At 45.0% G+C, this 17,623-nt stretch overlaps 1 protein-coding gene across 3 annotated transcripts in view; it reads right to left on the reverse strand.

Annotated features, from left to right (window-relative positions):
- The window catches only part of RETREG1 (reticulophagy regulator 1), a 124,838-nt gene that overhangs the window by 17,256 nt on the left and 89,959 nt on the right, over positions 1–17,623 (reverse strand). For 2 of the 3 annotated variants that reach the window (XM_060191178.1, XM_060191181.1), the window contains 2 exons: positions 4,087–4,213; positions 315–399 (listed from right to left, as the gene is read on the reverse strand). In XM_060191178.1, the coding sequence (XP_060047161.1) occupies positions 315–399; positions 4,087–4,213 (212 nt within the window). Of the gene's footprint in view, positions 1–314; positions 400–4,086; positions 4,214–12,158; positions 12,330–17,623 lie in introns of all 3 variants that reach the window. The other variant, XM_060191180.1, reaches the window with a different exon arrangement.

The following is a 17,623-nucleotide window of genomic DNA, read 5'->3' on the forward strand; positions in this document are numbered from 1 at the left end:
ATACACACACACACAAAAAAAAAAAACCCACTGAAGTGATACTTCACTCGTAGTACACGCCTGTCCCCAAACCCTCTTCTCCTTTCACCAAATAATCAAAAGGCTGTCAGTTCTATTTGTGAAGAAGAACTCTGGAAGCCTACCGTTTGTCATCCCATGAGACGCTGGGGACACAAGGAACAGTCATGGCCACACTGCGTGTGTTGCATTCTCTCGTGTTCATATCACTGTTGTTGGGGAACAAGCCAATCTACTTTTGAACCAGGAGTAGCAATGGATGTCTCTCTAGAGGCGAAACAATCCACAGTACTTACACAGTAGGTAGCTGAGTATGATCCCTGGGACATAGCTCCCCAAGATGGTGAAAAACATGCACACACTGCAGACCAGGAGACAAAACTAGAAGCAAGAGAAACAGGTGACTTGAGCATAACACCAAGACACTTAGGGGCAGAGAGCCTGCACGCCATCTCTTCCGAGGAGCGAATCATTCCATCCTGACACACTTTACAGAACACTGTTCTTTGGATAGAGATAGAGACTGGGGAGGGAAGGAGACAGGGGGAAGGGGGAGAGGGGAGGGAGAAAGGGGAAGGTGAGGGGAGAGGGGAAGGGAGAAAGGGAAGAGGGGGAGGGAGAAAGGGGGGAGGGGAGGGGGAGCCAGGGGAAGGGGAGGAAGAGGGGGGAGGTGGGGAAAGGAGAGGGAAGGGGAGGGAAGGGGGAGGGGAAGGAGAAAAAGGAGAGGGAGAGGGGAAGGGAGAAAGGGGAGGAGAGAGGGGGAGTGGGGAAGGGGGAAGGGAAGAGGGAGAGGGAGAGGAAGAGAGAGAGAGAGAGCTCTTTGGTGCAGTTTTCTTTGGCAATTAAGATTTGACTAATGGCTGCTGCCCACCAACGTCAGGCCACTCTACCCCAGTAACAATCCTTTGAGCTCCTTTCTGGCCCAGAGAACAAAGTCTCCCATTTCTCATGATTGAGGCTGTCTGAGTGCCAGAAGCAAGGAAAGTGGAGTTTTGAGGTTCTCATAAACTTTTTTTTTTTTTAACCTAGATCACTCACAGAAAACACATAGCCTGCTGACTTGATCTACAAGCTCTCACTATGTCTCTAGGTCCGTCAAAATATATAAACACAGCAAAACACGTCAGGGAAATTAGAAGGACGGACATATAACTGCACGGCTGATTTGCTGCTGGATGAGTTCTGTCCTCCTTCCAAGCTACCTCCGTCCCTTAAGTTGACTCCCCAACTTCCAGGTCACCTAGACACCAGTGGGAGACGTGGGTATTTTCCTTCTCTGTCTGTTCTGAGCATCAAAGCTCAGTTCCTTTATGAAATGTAAACATCAGGAAAGAAAGAAAGAAAGAAAGAAAGAAAGAAAGAAAGAAAGAAAGAAAGAAAGAAAGAAAAGAGAAATTCTCCCAGGCAGTCTTCACTTATGTTGTGCTGTCTGGTTTTGAAAACAAAACCACTTGGCTCCTTCTGCACCATATTTAACTTGATAATAAACCACTTGGCTCCTTCTGCACCATATTTAACTTGATAATAAACCGACAGGCAGTGAACCTGAACTCCAGGGCATCTCAAGACTTTAGACTGCGGTGGGAGTGGTGTAAAGACGTGTCTGGGAGGTGGGGGAGGTAAGAAATTGTCCCCATGTGGCAACAACTGTAGTGTAAACCATTATCCCCCCCCCCCCCAATAAAATGATTTTGGGGAAAAACAGACATGTGGAAGGGACATATACGTCTGGCTGATTAAAGAGTCATAGTGAGGTCTCTCTCTCTCTCCCCCCTCCTCTCCTTCTCTGTTTTTCTCTCCTCTCTCCCCCCCCCACTTTGGTGAGGCCACACACCCCCCCCCAAAAAAAAGAAAGAGTCACAGTGAGGTAATCTAAAATTCTGATGGCCAGGTGGTGGCGCACCTGGCTGAGCACACATGTTACAATGCACAAGGACCCAGGTTCGAGCCCCCAGTCCCCACCTGCAGGGGAAAAGCTTCACAAGTTGTGAAGCAGGTCTGCAGGTGTCTCTCTGTCTCTCTCCCTCTCTCTTTTAAAAATGTTGTTAGTGATTTAATATTGATTTACAAAATTAACAGGGGTATAAATGCACTCCATTCCCACCATCAGGGCTCTGAATCTTCCTTCGGTCTCCCCACTGCAAGCCACCACATGGGCCAACCATCAACTCTACAACTATCTCTCCACATTTATACATAATTGTCCCATTTTCCCCCCCTGATCCAATCCTCTCTTCCCCTCTAAGCTACTCATGACAACATTACTACTTCCACACGTCCCTCTCCTTTTCCTCTTCTGCTGATGGAGCTGGAGTTCAGAGCCCTTTTGCCTTCTTCCTCCTATCACTTCTCCCCCACTGGGAGTACGGACCAAGGTTGTTTTGGGGAAGGCAGAGGGTGGGAGTTCTAGTTTCTGTAATTGCTTCTCCACTGGACATGGGCATTGGCAGGTCGACCCATACCTGCAGCCTGTTTCTATCCTTCCCCAGTGGACCAGATCTCTGGAGAGGCATGTCTCCCTCTCCCTCCCCTCCCCTCTCAATTTCTCTCTATCTCTATCCAATAATATATACCAGATGAAAGGCCCAAAAGATAGCACAATGGTTTACACAGCAGATTTTCATATCTAAGACCCCAATTCAATTCCCAGGTTCAATTCCTGTGACCACCATAAACCAGAGCTGAGCAGGGCTCTGGTTATAAAGGGAAAATTAAAATTCAGGTGAACTTTTGATTTGCATTCTCCCCTTGCTCCCTTTATCCTGGCTGATAAGGTGAATCACCATTCAACTTAGTTAAGGAGCCAGATAAATAGAGATAAAATAGAAAAATCAACCCACTTTCAAACATGAGGTTGAGGGGTTTTATGGAGCTTGTGGACATACTTCTACTTAGAAATAGTCCAAGCTGTGGCCCGAGAGGTGGCACAGTGCATAGAATATTGGACTCTCAAGCACAAGGTCCTAAGTTTTGATCCCTGGCATCACATATGCCAGAGTGATACTCTGACTCTCTATTCTCCCACCCCTTATAAATAAATAAATAAATAAACAAACAAACAAATAAATAAAAGGTAGAGGTAGAGAGCATACAGGCTATGTAAAGAGTCTCTCACTCCTGAGGCTCCAAAGTTTCAGGTTCAATCCCACATGCCACTATAAGCCAGAGCTGAGCAGTGCTCTGGTAAAAAAAAAAAAAAAAGGCAGGTGGTGGCACACCTGGTTAAGGACTCACACTGCAGTGCACAAGGACCCAGGTTCAAGCCCCCGGTTCCCACCTGCAGGGAAAACGTTTCAAGAGTGGTAAAGCAGGGCTGCAGGTGTCTATCTCTTTCCCTCTCTACCTCCTCCTCTCCTCTCCATTTCTGTCTCTATCCAATAATAAATAAGAAGCTTAAAAAGAAAAAAGAATCAAGAAAAGAATATTTTATTATTATTTATTATTATTTATTTGTTATTGGATACAGACAGAGAAATTGAGAGAAAAGGGGGAGACAGAGAGGAAGAGAGACTGACACCTGCAGACCTGCTTCACCGCCTGTGAAGCGACTCCCCTGCAGGTGGGGAGCCGGGGGCTTGAACTGGGATCCTAACTGGTCCTTGCACTTTGGAGAAAAGACTGTTTTAAAGAAAATCACCCTAGCATAGCTGAACCTTGCTGACGCCTGCTTTTCTGGCATGTGATCCTATGATTCCATTTTGCACTGGACAACACCAACAAGCATGTAAGATTTGTTTGCAGGATTCTTGTACGTTTTCATTTTCCCTACTTTACTGGAAGGTTTGATGGTTTACAGTACAGGTACAGACATGGTACAAGCTCGCATCTCCCTATGAGACATCTCTGTGAGATACTTTCTCCTCCAACCTAGGTCCACCCCCCCCCCCATCATACAGCAGGACCCCAGAGCCCCTCCATTCCCTCCTTTTCCCTCCTTCCCCAGAGTCCTTTGCTCTGGTACAGTACACTCCATCCGGTCCAAGTTTCACCGTATGTTTTCCCTTCCCGTGTGCTGCCCATTTTAAAACCCAGAAAAAAAGAGCAGTTCTCCTGTGCTAGAAGACTTGCCTTGCCAGGGTTCTGCTGTTTAAAGTGGGCCATCTCTTGAAGGAAGATGCTGAAATTCACCCATGATTCTGCGATACAGTGGCTGAGCCTTGGTCTCTCCTCTGCTTTGGAATCGATAACTTCCCAGCTAAAGAAAGAAAAAGGAAAATGGTGAGTGAATTTTGATTGGTTCCATAGCCAACACCGCAGCAAGAGTGTAGTGAACGCCCAGGCTTGACCACACAGTCTAGGAACACCTTGGGAATTCAGAGGTGAACGGTTCAGGTACCCACCTAGCTTTCAAGCCCAGGAAGAGATACAGACTCAAGAACCGACGACGTTACAACTAATTAACTAAACACAATTACCCAACTGCAATGTGAGAGAGAGGGAAAAGACTGGGGCATTTCTGAAGAAGTCAGTTTCCTTAATGCTAAAGTCTGACTAGGCAAAAATGTATCGCCAGTGTTTGGATAACAACATTTGAAAAACAAAGAAACCCCAGAGTGAGAAGAAGCTAGAGCATTATCCAACTGAGTCCTGGACTGAGCACTGGACGTGTCCACATCAACGTCAAACAAAGGACGGCCTTCTATGAAGCTGGAGAGGAACTTCAACACATGGGATCTTGGAGGACTTGTCTGAAAGGACTTCAGGAAAAGGGAGTTAAGGCCTTTTTATTTTTTATTAATATATATACACATATATATTTGACCAGAGTATTGCTCAGTTCTGGCTTATGGTGGTGTGGGGGGATTGTACCTGGAACCTCAGAGCCTCAGGTATGAATCTGCTTGCATCACCTTTACGCTATCACTCTGGCCCATTAAGGTTTTTTTTTTTTTTTTTTTAAATCTTAGTTTTTATTTATTGGATAGAAACAGAAATCGAGCGGGAAGGGGGAGATAGAGAGGGAGAGAGACAGAGAGATACCTGCAGCCCTGTTTCACCACTCGTGAAGCTTTTCCCCTGCAGGTAGGGACTGGGGGCTCAAACCTAGGTCCTTGAGGATTGTAATACAGGCACTCAACCAGGTGAGCCACCACCCAGCCCCTCATTAAGGTCTTTTTAAAGAAACCTTGGGGAAGGGTTGGCAGGTGGCGGCACAATTGGTAAGGTGCACATGCACTGACATACTCGTGGACCCTGGTTTGAGCCCCTGATCTCTGCCTGGAAGTGGGGGGATGCTTCACCAACAGTTGAGGAGGCTGCCAAGGTCTCTTTCTCTCCCCATCTTTTACCATATTTCTGCTTGTCTATATCATCTTTTTCAAATCTGTAAGAATTAAAAGAAGCCTTGGGATATATATATTTTTTTGGTGGGGGCGGAGAGGATAAATCTTACCAGTAGAAACATCACCACTAACAAGACATTTCCAGTACATTCCATGGCTGTCAAACGCTCCAGAAAACCGTTAGGCTCAACAGGACTGGTGTTCATTTTCCTAAGCATTACAGAATGTACTGAAGGCGACACATGGGCCAGGCAATGCTGTGGTGTCCCATTTTCCAACAGTAACTATCATTCCAGGACAAAAACAGGTGCAGATAAAAACGCTCCCTTAAGTATGGACCGACCAGTCAACGCCCATGTTCAGCGGGGAAGCAATTACAGAAACCAGACCTCCCGCCTTCTGCAAACCACAATGACCCTGGGTCCATGCTCCCAGAGGGATAGAGAATGGGAAAGCTATTGGGGCGGGGATGGGATATGGAGATTGGGTGGCGGGAATTGTGTGGAGTTGTACCCCCTCATCCTATGATTTTGTTAATGTCTCCTTTCTGAAATAAATAAATTTTAAAAAAAACTTAAAAAAAAAACACTCCCTTAAAGTGCAAGGATGCTGAGTTCAAGTCCTGCTCTTGCAAAACCAGTTTAAACAAACTCCTCAAGTTCATTCATTTAGGAGAGAGTTATGGTGTGACAGTAAAACATAAAACATTTGAGTATAGGTCCTGAGTTCGATCCCCAGCACTGTCTATGTCTGAGTGATGCTCTCATTGATAAATAAATCTCAAAACAGGTGTCTGCTACATGGAAGACATTGCCATGGAGCTAAGGATTGGGAAATAAATCACTTATACATTTCTGGTAGAAGACTAGGATTGGTCAGCAACTATTGTCTGAGCAAGGGTATCTCTGGTTTCAGCCCAAAGACAAATTAAAACTGAATATTTTAGGTCAATATTTAATGACACAGAAACTGTGCATATACAGAGTTGTTACTTTTTAAATATTTATTTATTTAATTTATTTATTTCCTTTTTGTTGCCCTTGTTTTTTTATTGTTGTTGATGTCATCATTGTTGGATAGGATAGAGAGAAATGGAGAGAGGAGGGGAAGACAGAGGGGGGGAAAGAAAGATAGACACCTTCAGACCTGCTTCACCACCTGTGAAGCTACTCCCTGCAGGTGGGGAGCCGGGGGCTCGAACCGGGATCCTTATGCTGGTCCTTGTGCTTTGCACCACGTGCGCTTAACCCACTGCACAACCACCCGACTCCCAAGTTGTTACTTTTTAATATACTCCGAACATCAAGGAAATCATAAACTAAGTAATTCAATGTCCTTTTAAAATATAATCTTTTAAAATAAATCTTGTATGGGTCAGGCGGTGGTACACATATAACCAAGTGTAAGGATCCAGGTTTGAGCCCTCCAGTCTCCACCTAAAGGGGGTCCACTTCATGATCACTGAATCAGGTCTGCAGGTGTCTATCTTTCTCTCCCTTTCTCTATCTCCTCGTTTTCTCAATTTTGCTCTGTCATATCTATTAAGAAAGAAAGAAAGAAAGAGAGAGAAAGAGAGGGAGGGAAAACAAATGACTGCCCAGAGCCATGGATTTGTAGTGCTGGCACTGAACCCCAGCGATAACACTGGAGGCAATAAAAAAAAAATCTCATATTTATTTTGTTTAAAGATTTATTTATTCACCCATGGAGTAGGATAAAGAGAAAGAGAAACAGCATCCCTCTGGCACATGTAATGCCAGGGATCGAACTCAGGACCCCAGGCTTGAGAGTCTTAGCATCTCCTAGGATACAAAAATATACATTATATTTACAGGAACGGAATTGCACTTATTTCACGTTTTTTAAGTAATGTTTATTTATTTATTTATTTTCCCTTTTGTTGCTCTTTTTTATTGTTGTTGTTGATGTTATCATTGTTGGATAGGACAGAGAGAAATGGAGAGAGGAGGGGAAGACAGAGAGGGGGAGAGAAAGACAGACACATGCAGACCTGCTTCACCGCCTGTGAAGCGACTCCCCTGCAGGTGGGGAGCCGGGGGTTGGAACCCGGATCCTTATGCCGGTCCCTGCGCTTTGCGCCACATGCGCTTAACCCACTGCGCCACCGCCCGACCCCCGCCAGATGGTTTTCTAAGACTTGTAAGTTATCTCTGGGAGGTGAGAGAGTGGGGACACAGAATGTGGTGGTGAGTGTGGTATAGAACTAGGCCCTGTAATGACAATCTTGTAACCTAATCACTAATAAAAAAAATGAAAAAAGCAAGCAAGAGGTCTCACTTTCAAGTCCCAACATTATATATGTCAGAATGACGTTCTCTTTCTCTCTCATTAACAAAATGAATGCGTTTTTTAAATACAGATACTGATCAAAGACAAATTGCCTGAACAAATGAAATTCAGTCTGCAGCAGAATGCATTACAGAGTTTTGCTCACTAGGGAGCGCTGTAAGACTAAAAGCAGTGTGACACATTCTGCCTCTTTTTTTAAATAGATGATCATTCTGTGAGGAAGAACAAGCACTAGAGGCCTGCTTCATCTCCATTCCTCAAAGTGTCTTGGGCCCTAGAAAAAATAATGCTGAAAACAATACATGAATCCTGGCAGAACACAAAACCTCCCTGCTCCTGTTATGCTTCTAACACTGCTCAGAATACACAGGGGTCACCTCCCAGGCCAGCAGAAGACACTTCTGAAAGTGAGGTTTTTTTTTAAAGCAACTATTATTATTTTTTTATTATTAATAGCAAAGCTCACATCGGCTTATGTATTTAACTTCATTTAAAGGAGATAATTAGCAAGGGAGAGGCCATCTGGAGTGGGCGGAGGAGAGGAAGGGGGGGAAAGTGTGTGTGTGTGTGTGTGTGTGTGTGTGTGTGTGTGTGTGTGTGTGTGTGTGCACGCGCGCGCGTTGGGTGTGGAGGCAGGCAGACAGAGACCATGGGTGAATCCTGGTGTCTGGTTTAAGTTTTTGGCTCCTGTCAACACCCATGTCCAGCAGAGAAGCAATTACAGAAGTCAGACATTCCACCTTCTGCTCCCCATAATGATCCTGGGTCCATGCTCCTCCAGAGTGATAAAGAATAGGGAAGCTTTCAATGCAGGGGATGGGATGCAGAGCTCTGGTGGTGGGAACTGTATGGAATTGTACCCCTCTTATTCTCCGGTCTTCTTGATCATTATTAAATCATAAAGTAAAGTAAAATAAAATAAAACAGGAAGGAGAGATGAAGGACAGAGCCATCCACTACTTTCAATAGCAACTGGCTTTAATACTGACTCCCCCGCTCTATCTTAAAACCCATGAGGAGGGCTGGGAGCTAGCTCACCAGGTGGAGAACAGGGTCCCGGTTCAAGCCCTGCAGGGGGGTCGGAGCACAGGCGGTGAAGCAGGTCTGCAGGTGTCTGTCTTTCTCTCCCCCTCTGTCTTCCCCTCCTCTCTCCATTTCTCTCTGTCCTATCCAACAGTAACAATAACAGCAACAAGTGCAACAAAAATGGGGAAAATGGCCTCCAGGAACAGTAGATTCATAGTGCAGGCACCGAGCCCCAGTGATAACCCTGGAGGCAAAGAAAATAAAGTAAATATAATATAAATAATATAATATAATAACTTAGTGGGGGGGGAAAGAATACATGGTGGTCTGGGAGGTGGAGCAGTGGATAAAATTTCAGACTCTCAAACACGAGGTCCCAAGTTTGATCCCTGACAACACATGTATCTGAGTGATGCTCTGGTTATCTTTCTTTCTCTCTCCTTCCATCTCTCCCAATAATAAATAAATAAAATTGGAGACAGGCAGTGGCACACCTGGTTAAGTTATAACATTACAGTGCACAAGGACACAAGTTTAAGCCCCTGGTCCCCACCTCTAAGGGGAAAGCTTCACGAGTAGTGAAGCAAGGCTACTGGTGTCTCTCTCTCTCTCCCTCACCCCTCTCTGTCTCTATCCAATAATAAATAAATATTTTAAAAAGTAAAATCCTTTTCAAATAATAACTATTATTTAAACATACATATAATACATGAACTAACGCAAACAATGACTTCTACACATATCTAAACATTTCTAGATCTTACCTCTCAGCAGTACTGTCTCAGTACTGTACTGATATATTTATATGTATGACAATATATGAAATAGATTAAAGCCCTAAAATTGGACACACATGAAGCTTCCCCCCCCCCCCGCAGGTGGTGGCTGGGGGTTTGAACCTGGGTCCTAATGCACAATAAAGTGTGCTTTACCAAGCGTGTCCCACCTGGCCTCCCAATAGTACTTTCTCCTCCTCCTCCTCCTTCTTCTTCCTCTACTTCTTCTTCTTCTTCTCCTTTTCCTCCTCTCCCACCCCCTCCCTCTCCCCCTTCTCCTCCTCCTTCTTTTTTCTTCCTTGCAAACAGAGTTGAGTTTCCATATGGGCAAAAGGTTAGAAAATACACCTCATTTGTCTGGAAATTCTCCTGAACTGGAGCTCAGCATTTTGTGAGGAATCTCTTCTGGGAAAACTGGGTTGGAGTTTTGACTTGTCCCTGGGGATCTCTGAGCCACCTTCCCTAGGTACTGGTCTCACAGGACCCTAGAGTGTCCCTGATGCCCATGGAGACCAGAACGGGACTTATGGGGCTGACAAGTTGGCCAGAACGCAAAGGCCAGTGACAGCCTCTCCAACATTTGCCAACACAGAGTCCCTTCAGTGTCTCAAAATAGTTGTGGATACTGATATCTCCTTTGTCCCTCCTGAGTCTTTTTATCGCGAGAATGACAGTTTCCAGTACAGTTGCTGGTATGTGGGTACAATCTCTCATCTCCCCAGGATAGGTGTCTGCAAAACACTCTCACTACCAACCCAGGTCCATTCCTTCCATTGTGCACCAAAACCCCAATGCCTTCTCTTTTTAAAGGGGCACATTACACACACCCCCACCATCATCAGACATCCCAGTCTTCAGACGTTTACACTCCACGTGCTACACACACCATATACACAGTCATGCCACGTACTATACCACACACACCATACTACATAACACACACACACTTTCTCTCTCTCTCCCAAGAACACAAACTGCAATCATCATGTCAAAGCTGTCCAGAAACATTTCTACACCGCCTCCTGAAAGCAGATACCATTTTCCACTATTTGGTTTGGATTTATTTCTTCCTTCCTTTATTTTCTTTTTTCCTTTTCTAGATTTATGTACTTATGAGAGAAATATGAGAAGAGAGAGAAAGAGAACCAGACATCACTCTGGAACATGCACTGCCAGGAATCAAACCCCAGAACTCCAGCTTGAGAGTCCATTGCTTTATCTTCTGAGCCACCTCCTGGACTGTGATTTTTTTTGTTTGTTTTCTATAGGAGCTAGATGTGGAAGTTGATGAAAGTCTTCCAAAAAGTGAGTGACTGTCTTCATCACATTCTTCTCTTAAGAAGGGGGTTTGTTCTAACCCAGAGTGTCACCTAGCAACTGCAGCAGCTGTGTGGCCCTTGAGCTATAAATACACGTGGTCCCCTAGTGCCCTGACCTCTCAGGTTGGCTGACTCAAGGTCCCAAGCCTCCTGCTGATGTGAAATCCTGTTGAATCTTTCTTAGAAAGGTCAGCCTGTATCCAGTTACCGATCTGACCCTCCCTGGGCGGGATGTGATAGAATTCACATTTTAATCCCTGGGATCTAGAACATGCTGGTGTGTGTGTGTGTGTAGAAAGACACAAAACACAAACAGCTTTGCATAAACACACCAGAGCAGAGCTGTGACAAAGCAAACAGGATATGTCGACGGGGCGGATTAAATAAACAAACACGAGATTAAGCAATTACACAGCACTTAACTGGAAGCCTCCAGTTTCCCGGACCAATCACCTACATGATTTCTTCCAAAGCCTAGAGGCGCCACCCAAGTGGCCACTTTTTCCATCCTAGACCTTGATCCACTACCCTTGGGCAGCTGGGTTTTCTGTCTGGGATTCCTTTTATACCAAGGTTTGTATAAAGATTCAAACCAAGTTCACTTTATGAAACTGCCCCAGCCCATGTCTCCTCTACCCTCCCCATCTCCATCACTGAAGATCATCCATGATCGGACCCTTCCAGACAATTTCAAAGGTTGTCAAGCCTCTGTGTACACAAGGCCTCCCAGTCACCCAACAGACTCAAGAAAAACTATAGTTGATGGGCAAATAGTGTGTCGTAGCATTTACTCCAGAAAGGCTAGTTACATTTTCTCAATGATTCACTTATTTATGAATGGGGTGGGGGGGGAGAAAGAGCATCATTCTTGTACACACAGTCTGGGGTCTTGAACTTGGGACCTTATGCTTGAGAGTCCAGTACCTTAAACACTGTACCACCATTCCCTGGGTTGCCGAAAAGGATCACTTTTATTTACTTATTTTTATTTATTCATCAAGTTTTTTGGATAGAGACAAAAAGAAGCTGAGAGGGAAGGGGGAGATAGAGAAGGAGAGAGACTCCTGCAGACCTGCCTCACCACTTGTGAAGCTTCTCCCCTGCAGGTGGGGACTGGGGCCTTGAACCTGGGTCCTGGAGCATGGTAACATGTGCACTCTACTTGGTGTGCCCCATCTGGGACCCTAAAATGGATCATTAAAAAAAAAAAGTAGTATTTCCCAGTGAAACATGAGTCTCTGCCAATAAACACAAGTGGAATGATCTAGACCAAACCGTGAAGGCAGTGAGAGCCAGCTGCTCGCTCTGTCCTCAGAGCTGAAGTGCTCTTGGTGGCATGCTGCGGGCTCTCCAGGACACCTGTGCTCGGTGTGGGCACATGGCCACATCAGCATGTGGGGAAGCACCCGCCTGCCCAAGAATCTCACCATTTCTGGGAAGCCATCTTGCTTCCATCAGGTATCACAGCAAAGTGAAGCATGTTCACACCTTCCGTCGCTCCCAAGGCATGACACCGAATCCTCTGGGTATGGGGTGAAGCGGTACTGCAGGTGAATCTCTTCCTATCATGCCTCCTGCTCAATACTCCTCTCCCATTCCTGCCAATTAATATATATATATTAATATATATATTATATTAATATAATATATAATATATATTAATATAATATATATTAATATATATATATTAATTGGCAGGAATGTAACCATGTAACCAGGAGGTAGCACAGTGACTGGAGCTTCGGATGTAAAAGCATGAGGACAGGGCATGTACCAGAGCCATGGTTCTCTCCGGCCAATAAATACATTAATATCTATTTTAAATATGTACATGTGACATTTGGGATGGAGAAATTCTAGTCGCCAATTTCCCTGCTAAGAAAGGAAATACAAGCTTCCCTACCTTGTCTTCTCAGTGGTGAAAGAGCTGCAAGTCTGGTTTGACTTATAAAGCCCTACAACAGAAAAGGCTTCCAGCTCACCTGAGAAGCATAGCCAGGCCCATGCCCAGAGGCAAACAGCCTTCAGACATTTCCTGGGTGAAGCTGCTAACTTCAGAAGGTTGGTGGAGGGGGGCTGTGTTGGGTGGTGGTGGGTGAAGGTGCCAGTAATATCTTTTATTAACTTTTTATCAACACTTGCCAATTTATGAGAGAGAGAGAGAGAGAGAGAGAGAGAGAGAATGAGAGATAATTAGAGGACTGTTCTGGCATTTGCTATGCCAGAGACTAAACTCAGGATCTCACAGTTGAGAGTCTAACTCCTTATTCACAGCACCACCTCTCAATGAGTTTAAATAAACACATATTACTCCTACCCCCTGGGCCTGTTGCTTCACCCACATAACCATCTCCCCCTCCACATGCCTGGCAGACGACATAACACTGTTTCCAGAACCTTCCACAGAAGGTCTTATTAGAACTCTATGCATCATTTACAGTTTGAGGAAATAAAAGTTATTTGTCACCAAACCTTTGACACTTAAAAATACACATACACCTTGCAGTGGGGTCGCTTCACAAGCAGTGAAGCAGGTCTGCAGGTGTTTCTTTCACTCCTCCTCTCTGTCTTCCCCTTTTCTCTTGATTTCTCTCTGTCCTATCTAACAACAACAGCACTGACAACAATAACAACAACAAGAGAAACAAGGGCAACAAAATGGAAAAAATTGTTTCCAAGAGCAGTGGATTTGTAGTGCAGGCACCGAGCCCCAGCAATAACCTTGGAGGCAAAACAAAATACACATACACATGCAAGCACTTATAATGAGAGAGAGAGAGAGAGAGAGAGGTAGAAAACACAATAGTGTATTATTCTGATGTATGCAGCATCAGGGATTGAACCCAGGACCTCATCTTTGAGAGCCCGAGAGTTTATCCATTGCACCACCAGCCAGGCTGCCCCTCAAAACTCTAAGGCACAGAACCCTCGGGTTGTGCCCCTGAACAGGGTACTCAGTTTCTTGCTCAAAGCCCGTGTTTGCTGTAGCTCCGTTTACTGGGCAAATCTCTTCTAGTTTTAGCAAGTCAGTAGCGGATAAGTGGCAGTTTACAAACTTTATGTGTTTATGCCTTTTCCAACAAAGTCTAAGTCCCATAGCCTCCCTGAGCACAAACAAGAATTCACGTTCAAGCAAATTTCTCTGGAGGGGAACTCATCCAGGACTTAGGTTACTGACTACTCCAAAAACATTTTGTTAACTTCCTAGAAGAGTGTCACGTTTCCACAGGAAAAGACTCTGTTTTGTAAGCCCTGTCTCCATCTCCAGTGATCAAAGTAGTAACTTCCAACAAATAAAAATACAGCTGGAAATCCCTATCTTATCTAGAAGTCAGGTTCAATAGTGTGACTTCAAAGTAAATAAACAAGTAAATAACCAGAGCCCTGCTCATTTCTGGCTTATGGTGGTGCTGGGGATTGAACATGGGACCTCAGAGCCTCAGGCACAAAAGTATTTTACAGAACCATTATGCTATTTCCCCAACCCCCAAAGAAATGTATAGTCTCCAGGGTTATCACTGGGGCTTAGAGTTGGCACTATGAATCTACTGTTTCTGGTGGCCATTTAGTTCCCATTTTGTTGGAGAGGACAGAGAGAAATTGAGAGAGGAGGGGAAGATAGAGAGGGGGAGAGAAAGACAAGAGACCTGCAGACCTGCTTCAGCACTTGTGAACTGACACTCCCCCACCCCCCCAGATTCTTGCTTAGTACTATGTGTACTACTACCCAGCCCCTTATTATTATTATTACTTTTATTTTTAAGGCTCAGTCTGGTCAGGCTGATCTGACAGATGTGTTTTTTCTTTTCAAAATAAAGCACTTAAGAGTTGAACTGGAACTCTACTGCAAAAAGTCATTTTCTGAGTCAATGTCACATTGGTCACAGCTGCCTCTTCTGTTGTCATCGAGCAGGGAGGCCACGTCAGAATGGTTTTACTGCCTGTGGGTATCTCTTCCCCGAGACGCAAAGCCTGGCTTTGCTCTCCACCCATCCCCAATCATAGTGAGCAGGCAGGGGAGGTGACTGGGGGGGCTCCAGTCTTTCCCTCGCCCCTTCCAAAGTCAGGCAGCTACAGCCCCCCTTCTGAGATCAAGAACTCATAGCCTCATAGCCTAGTGGCCCAGAAAGCATTGGGCTTTCAAGCATGAGGCCCGGAGTCTGGCATCGCATGTGCTAGAGTGATGCCTTGCCCCCCCACCCAACCCCCCCATATCTCAAGAAATGAACACACAGAGAAGAGGAACTATTACACTGGTGGTGGGTGGGAATGCAAACTGGTTCAGCCATCATGAAGAACAGTACGGAGAATATTTAGACACATAAAAATGGAAACATCTTAAGTCATAGGTCCTTTGGATTATAACTAAAACAGGGCTACTAGCTATCTACAAAACAGAGATTCCCCCCCCCCCCAACTCTTCATCTGAACTATTCCAGCCTTTAGGTTCATGATTAGTCGACAATTTATTTGGCGATAAAGCCAAACTCTTTTTAACTCTTGCTAACTCTTTTTTCAGCCACCAGGTTCCAGATGCTAACATGATGTCAACCAGACTTCCCTGGGCAGACAACTCCACCAATGTGTCCTGGAGCCCCGCTTCCCCAGAGCCCCGTCCCACTAGGGAAAGAGAGAGGCAGGCTGGAAGTATCGATCGACCTGCCAACGCCCATGTTCAGCGGGGAAGCAATTACAGAAGCCAGACCTTCCACCTGCTGCATCCATTATGATCCTGGGTCCATACTCCCAGAGGGATAAAGAATAGAGAAACTATCAAAGGAGGGGATGGGATACGGAGTTCTGGGGGTGGGAATTGTGTACCCCTCTTATCCTATGGTCTTGTCAATATTTCCATTTTATAAATCAAAATTAAAAAAAAGTAACAGGCTAAGAGTATGGATTGACCTGCCAGCGTCCATGTTCAGTGGAGAAGCAATTACAGAAGCCAGACCTTCCACCTTCTGCACCCCACAATGATCCTGGGTCCATACTCCCAGACGGATAAAGAATAGGCAAGCTTCCAGTGGAGGGGATGGGGTATGGAACCCTGGTGATGGAAAATGTGTGGAATCTTACCCCTCTTATCCTATGGTTTTATCGATATTTTCTATTTTTTTATTTTATAAATAAATTCAATAAATTTTTTTAAAAAGAATAAATAAATTATATCTATGGAGGAGGGGGAGAGAGGGAAGGGGGAAAAGAGAAAGGGAGTGGAGAAAGAAAGAGAAAAAGTGTCTACCGGTTCAGGCACTAAGCCTCAGCAATAATCCTGGTGGCAAAAAGAAAAAAAAGACTGATTTCCTTTTATGAGGGGTAGAGCATACAGCACCACTCAGCTCTGGCATATGTGGGTGGTGCTGAGGCTGGGCCTGGGGCCCCCACCATGCTGTCTCTGTGTTCTACCACTGAGCTATTGCCTCCCCTTCCCCCGCCAACATCTGTTTCTTTTTTTAAAGTTTCTTTTAATATTTATTTATTCCCTTTTGTTGCCCTTGTTTTATTGTTGTAGTTATTATTATTGTTGTTGATGTCGTCATCGTTGGATAGGACAGAGAGAAATGGAGAGAGGAGGGGAAGACAGAGAGGGGAGAGAAAGGCAGACACCTGCAGACCTGCTTCACCGCTTGTGAAGAGAATCCCCTGCAGGTGAGGAGCCGGGGATCCTTGAGCCGGTCCTTGTGCTTTGCGCCACCTGCACTTAACCTGTGGCGCTACCACCTGACTCCCAACATTTGTCTCTTAATGACTGTTATGGCTGCGTGTCCTTTTGGTGACATTCTACTTGCTGGCTAAATTTAGCACCAAGTCCAAAAAACCACCAGCCTAGAAGCCTGCTGCTCTCTGAGTCCATTAGTGCCTTTCACTGTGACCCACACTGAATAAGACCGCAACACCACCAACCCCCCCCACACCCCCCAAAGCACAGAGGAGAAGCTTGTTCAAGAGTCATCGTTAGCACAGGTCACATGCCTGTCACCACCAGTCTGGGCCAGAACCTGTCTGCAGCTGTCCTCTTGCAGGTCTGTGCCACCAAGTTTTAGCCCATACTTAATTAACTAATAGTAATTAAATAATAATTAACATCAATTAATATTAAGGAGAGAGAGAGGACACAGCAGAGCATCACCCTGGTACGTGGGATGCAGTGGGTGGAACTCTGAATCTCATGCTTGAGAGATCAACCCTTTATCCACTGTACTACCTCCCAGGCTCCTCTTATGTCTTCAATATTTATTTAGTTATCTTTCCTGTACGTTCATTCAATGTCAGTGTGGCTTTGATGTCATAATTAAAGAGGCAGCTGAAAATATTCTTTTTTTTTTTTGTTATAGGGAGATTAATAGTTTGCACAGTTGATAGTAAAATACAGTAGTTTGTACATGTGTGACATTTCTCAGTTTTCCATGTAACAATTCAACCCCCTCTAGGTCCTCCTCTGCCATCATGTTCCAGGACCCATTCTTTTTTTTAAATGAGAGGAGAAACAGAGAGAAAGACCAGAGTATTTCTCAGCTCTGGCTTATGGTAGTGCTGGGGATTGAACCTGGGAACTAGGAGCCTCAGGCATGGAAGGTGTTTGCAGAACCATTAAATCACTTTTAAAGATGTATTTATTTATTTGTTTGTTTGCTTATTTTTTAATAATGGTCGACTGTCAAGGCCTGAGAATAAGAGGGGTACAATTCCACATAGTTCCCACCACCAGAGTTCTGTGTCTCATCCCCTCCATTCTATATCCCTCTGAGAGCATGGACCCAGTTTCAGTATGGGTACAGAAGTTGGAAGGTCTGGCTTCTGTAACTGCTTCTCTGCGGGACATGGGTGTTGGCCAGTCAATCCATATTCCCAGCCTGTTTCTAAGAGATGTATTTATTAACAGGAGAGGGAA

This window comes from Erinaceus europaeus, chromosome 5 (genome assembly GCF_950295315.1).
Source record: "Erinaceus europaeus chromosome 5, mEriEur2.1, whole genome shotgun sequence".
In the NCBI taxonomy this organism is placed as follows: Eukaryota; Metazoa; Chordata; class Mammalia; order Eulipotyphla; family Erinaceidae; genus Erinaceus; species Erinaceus europaeus.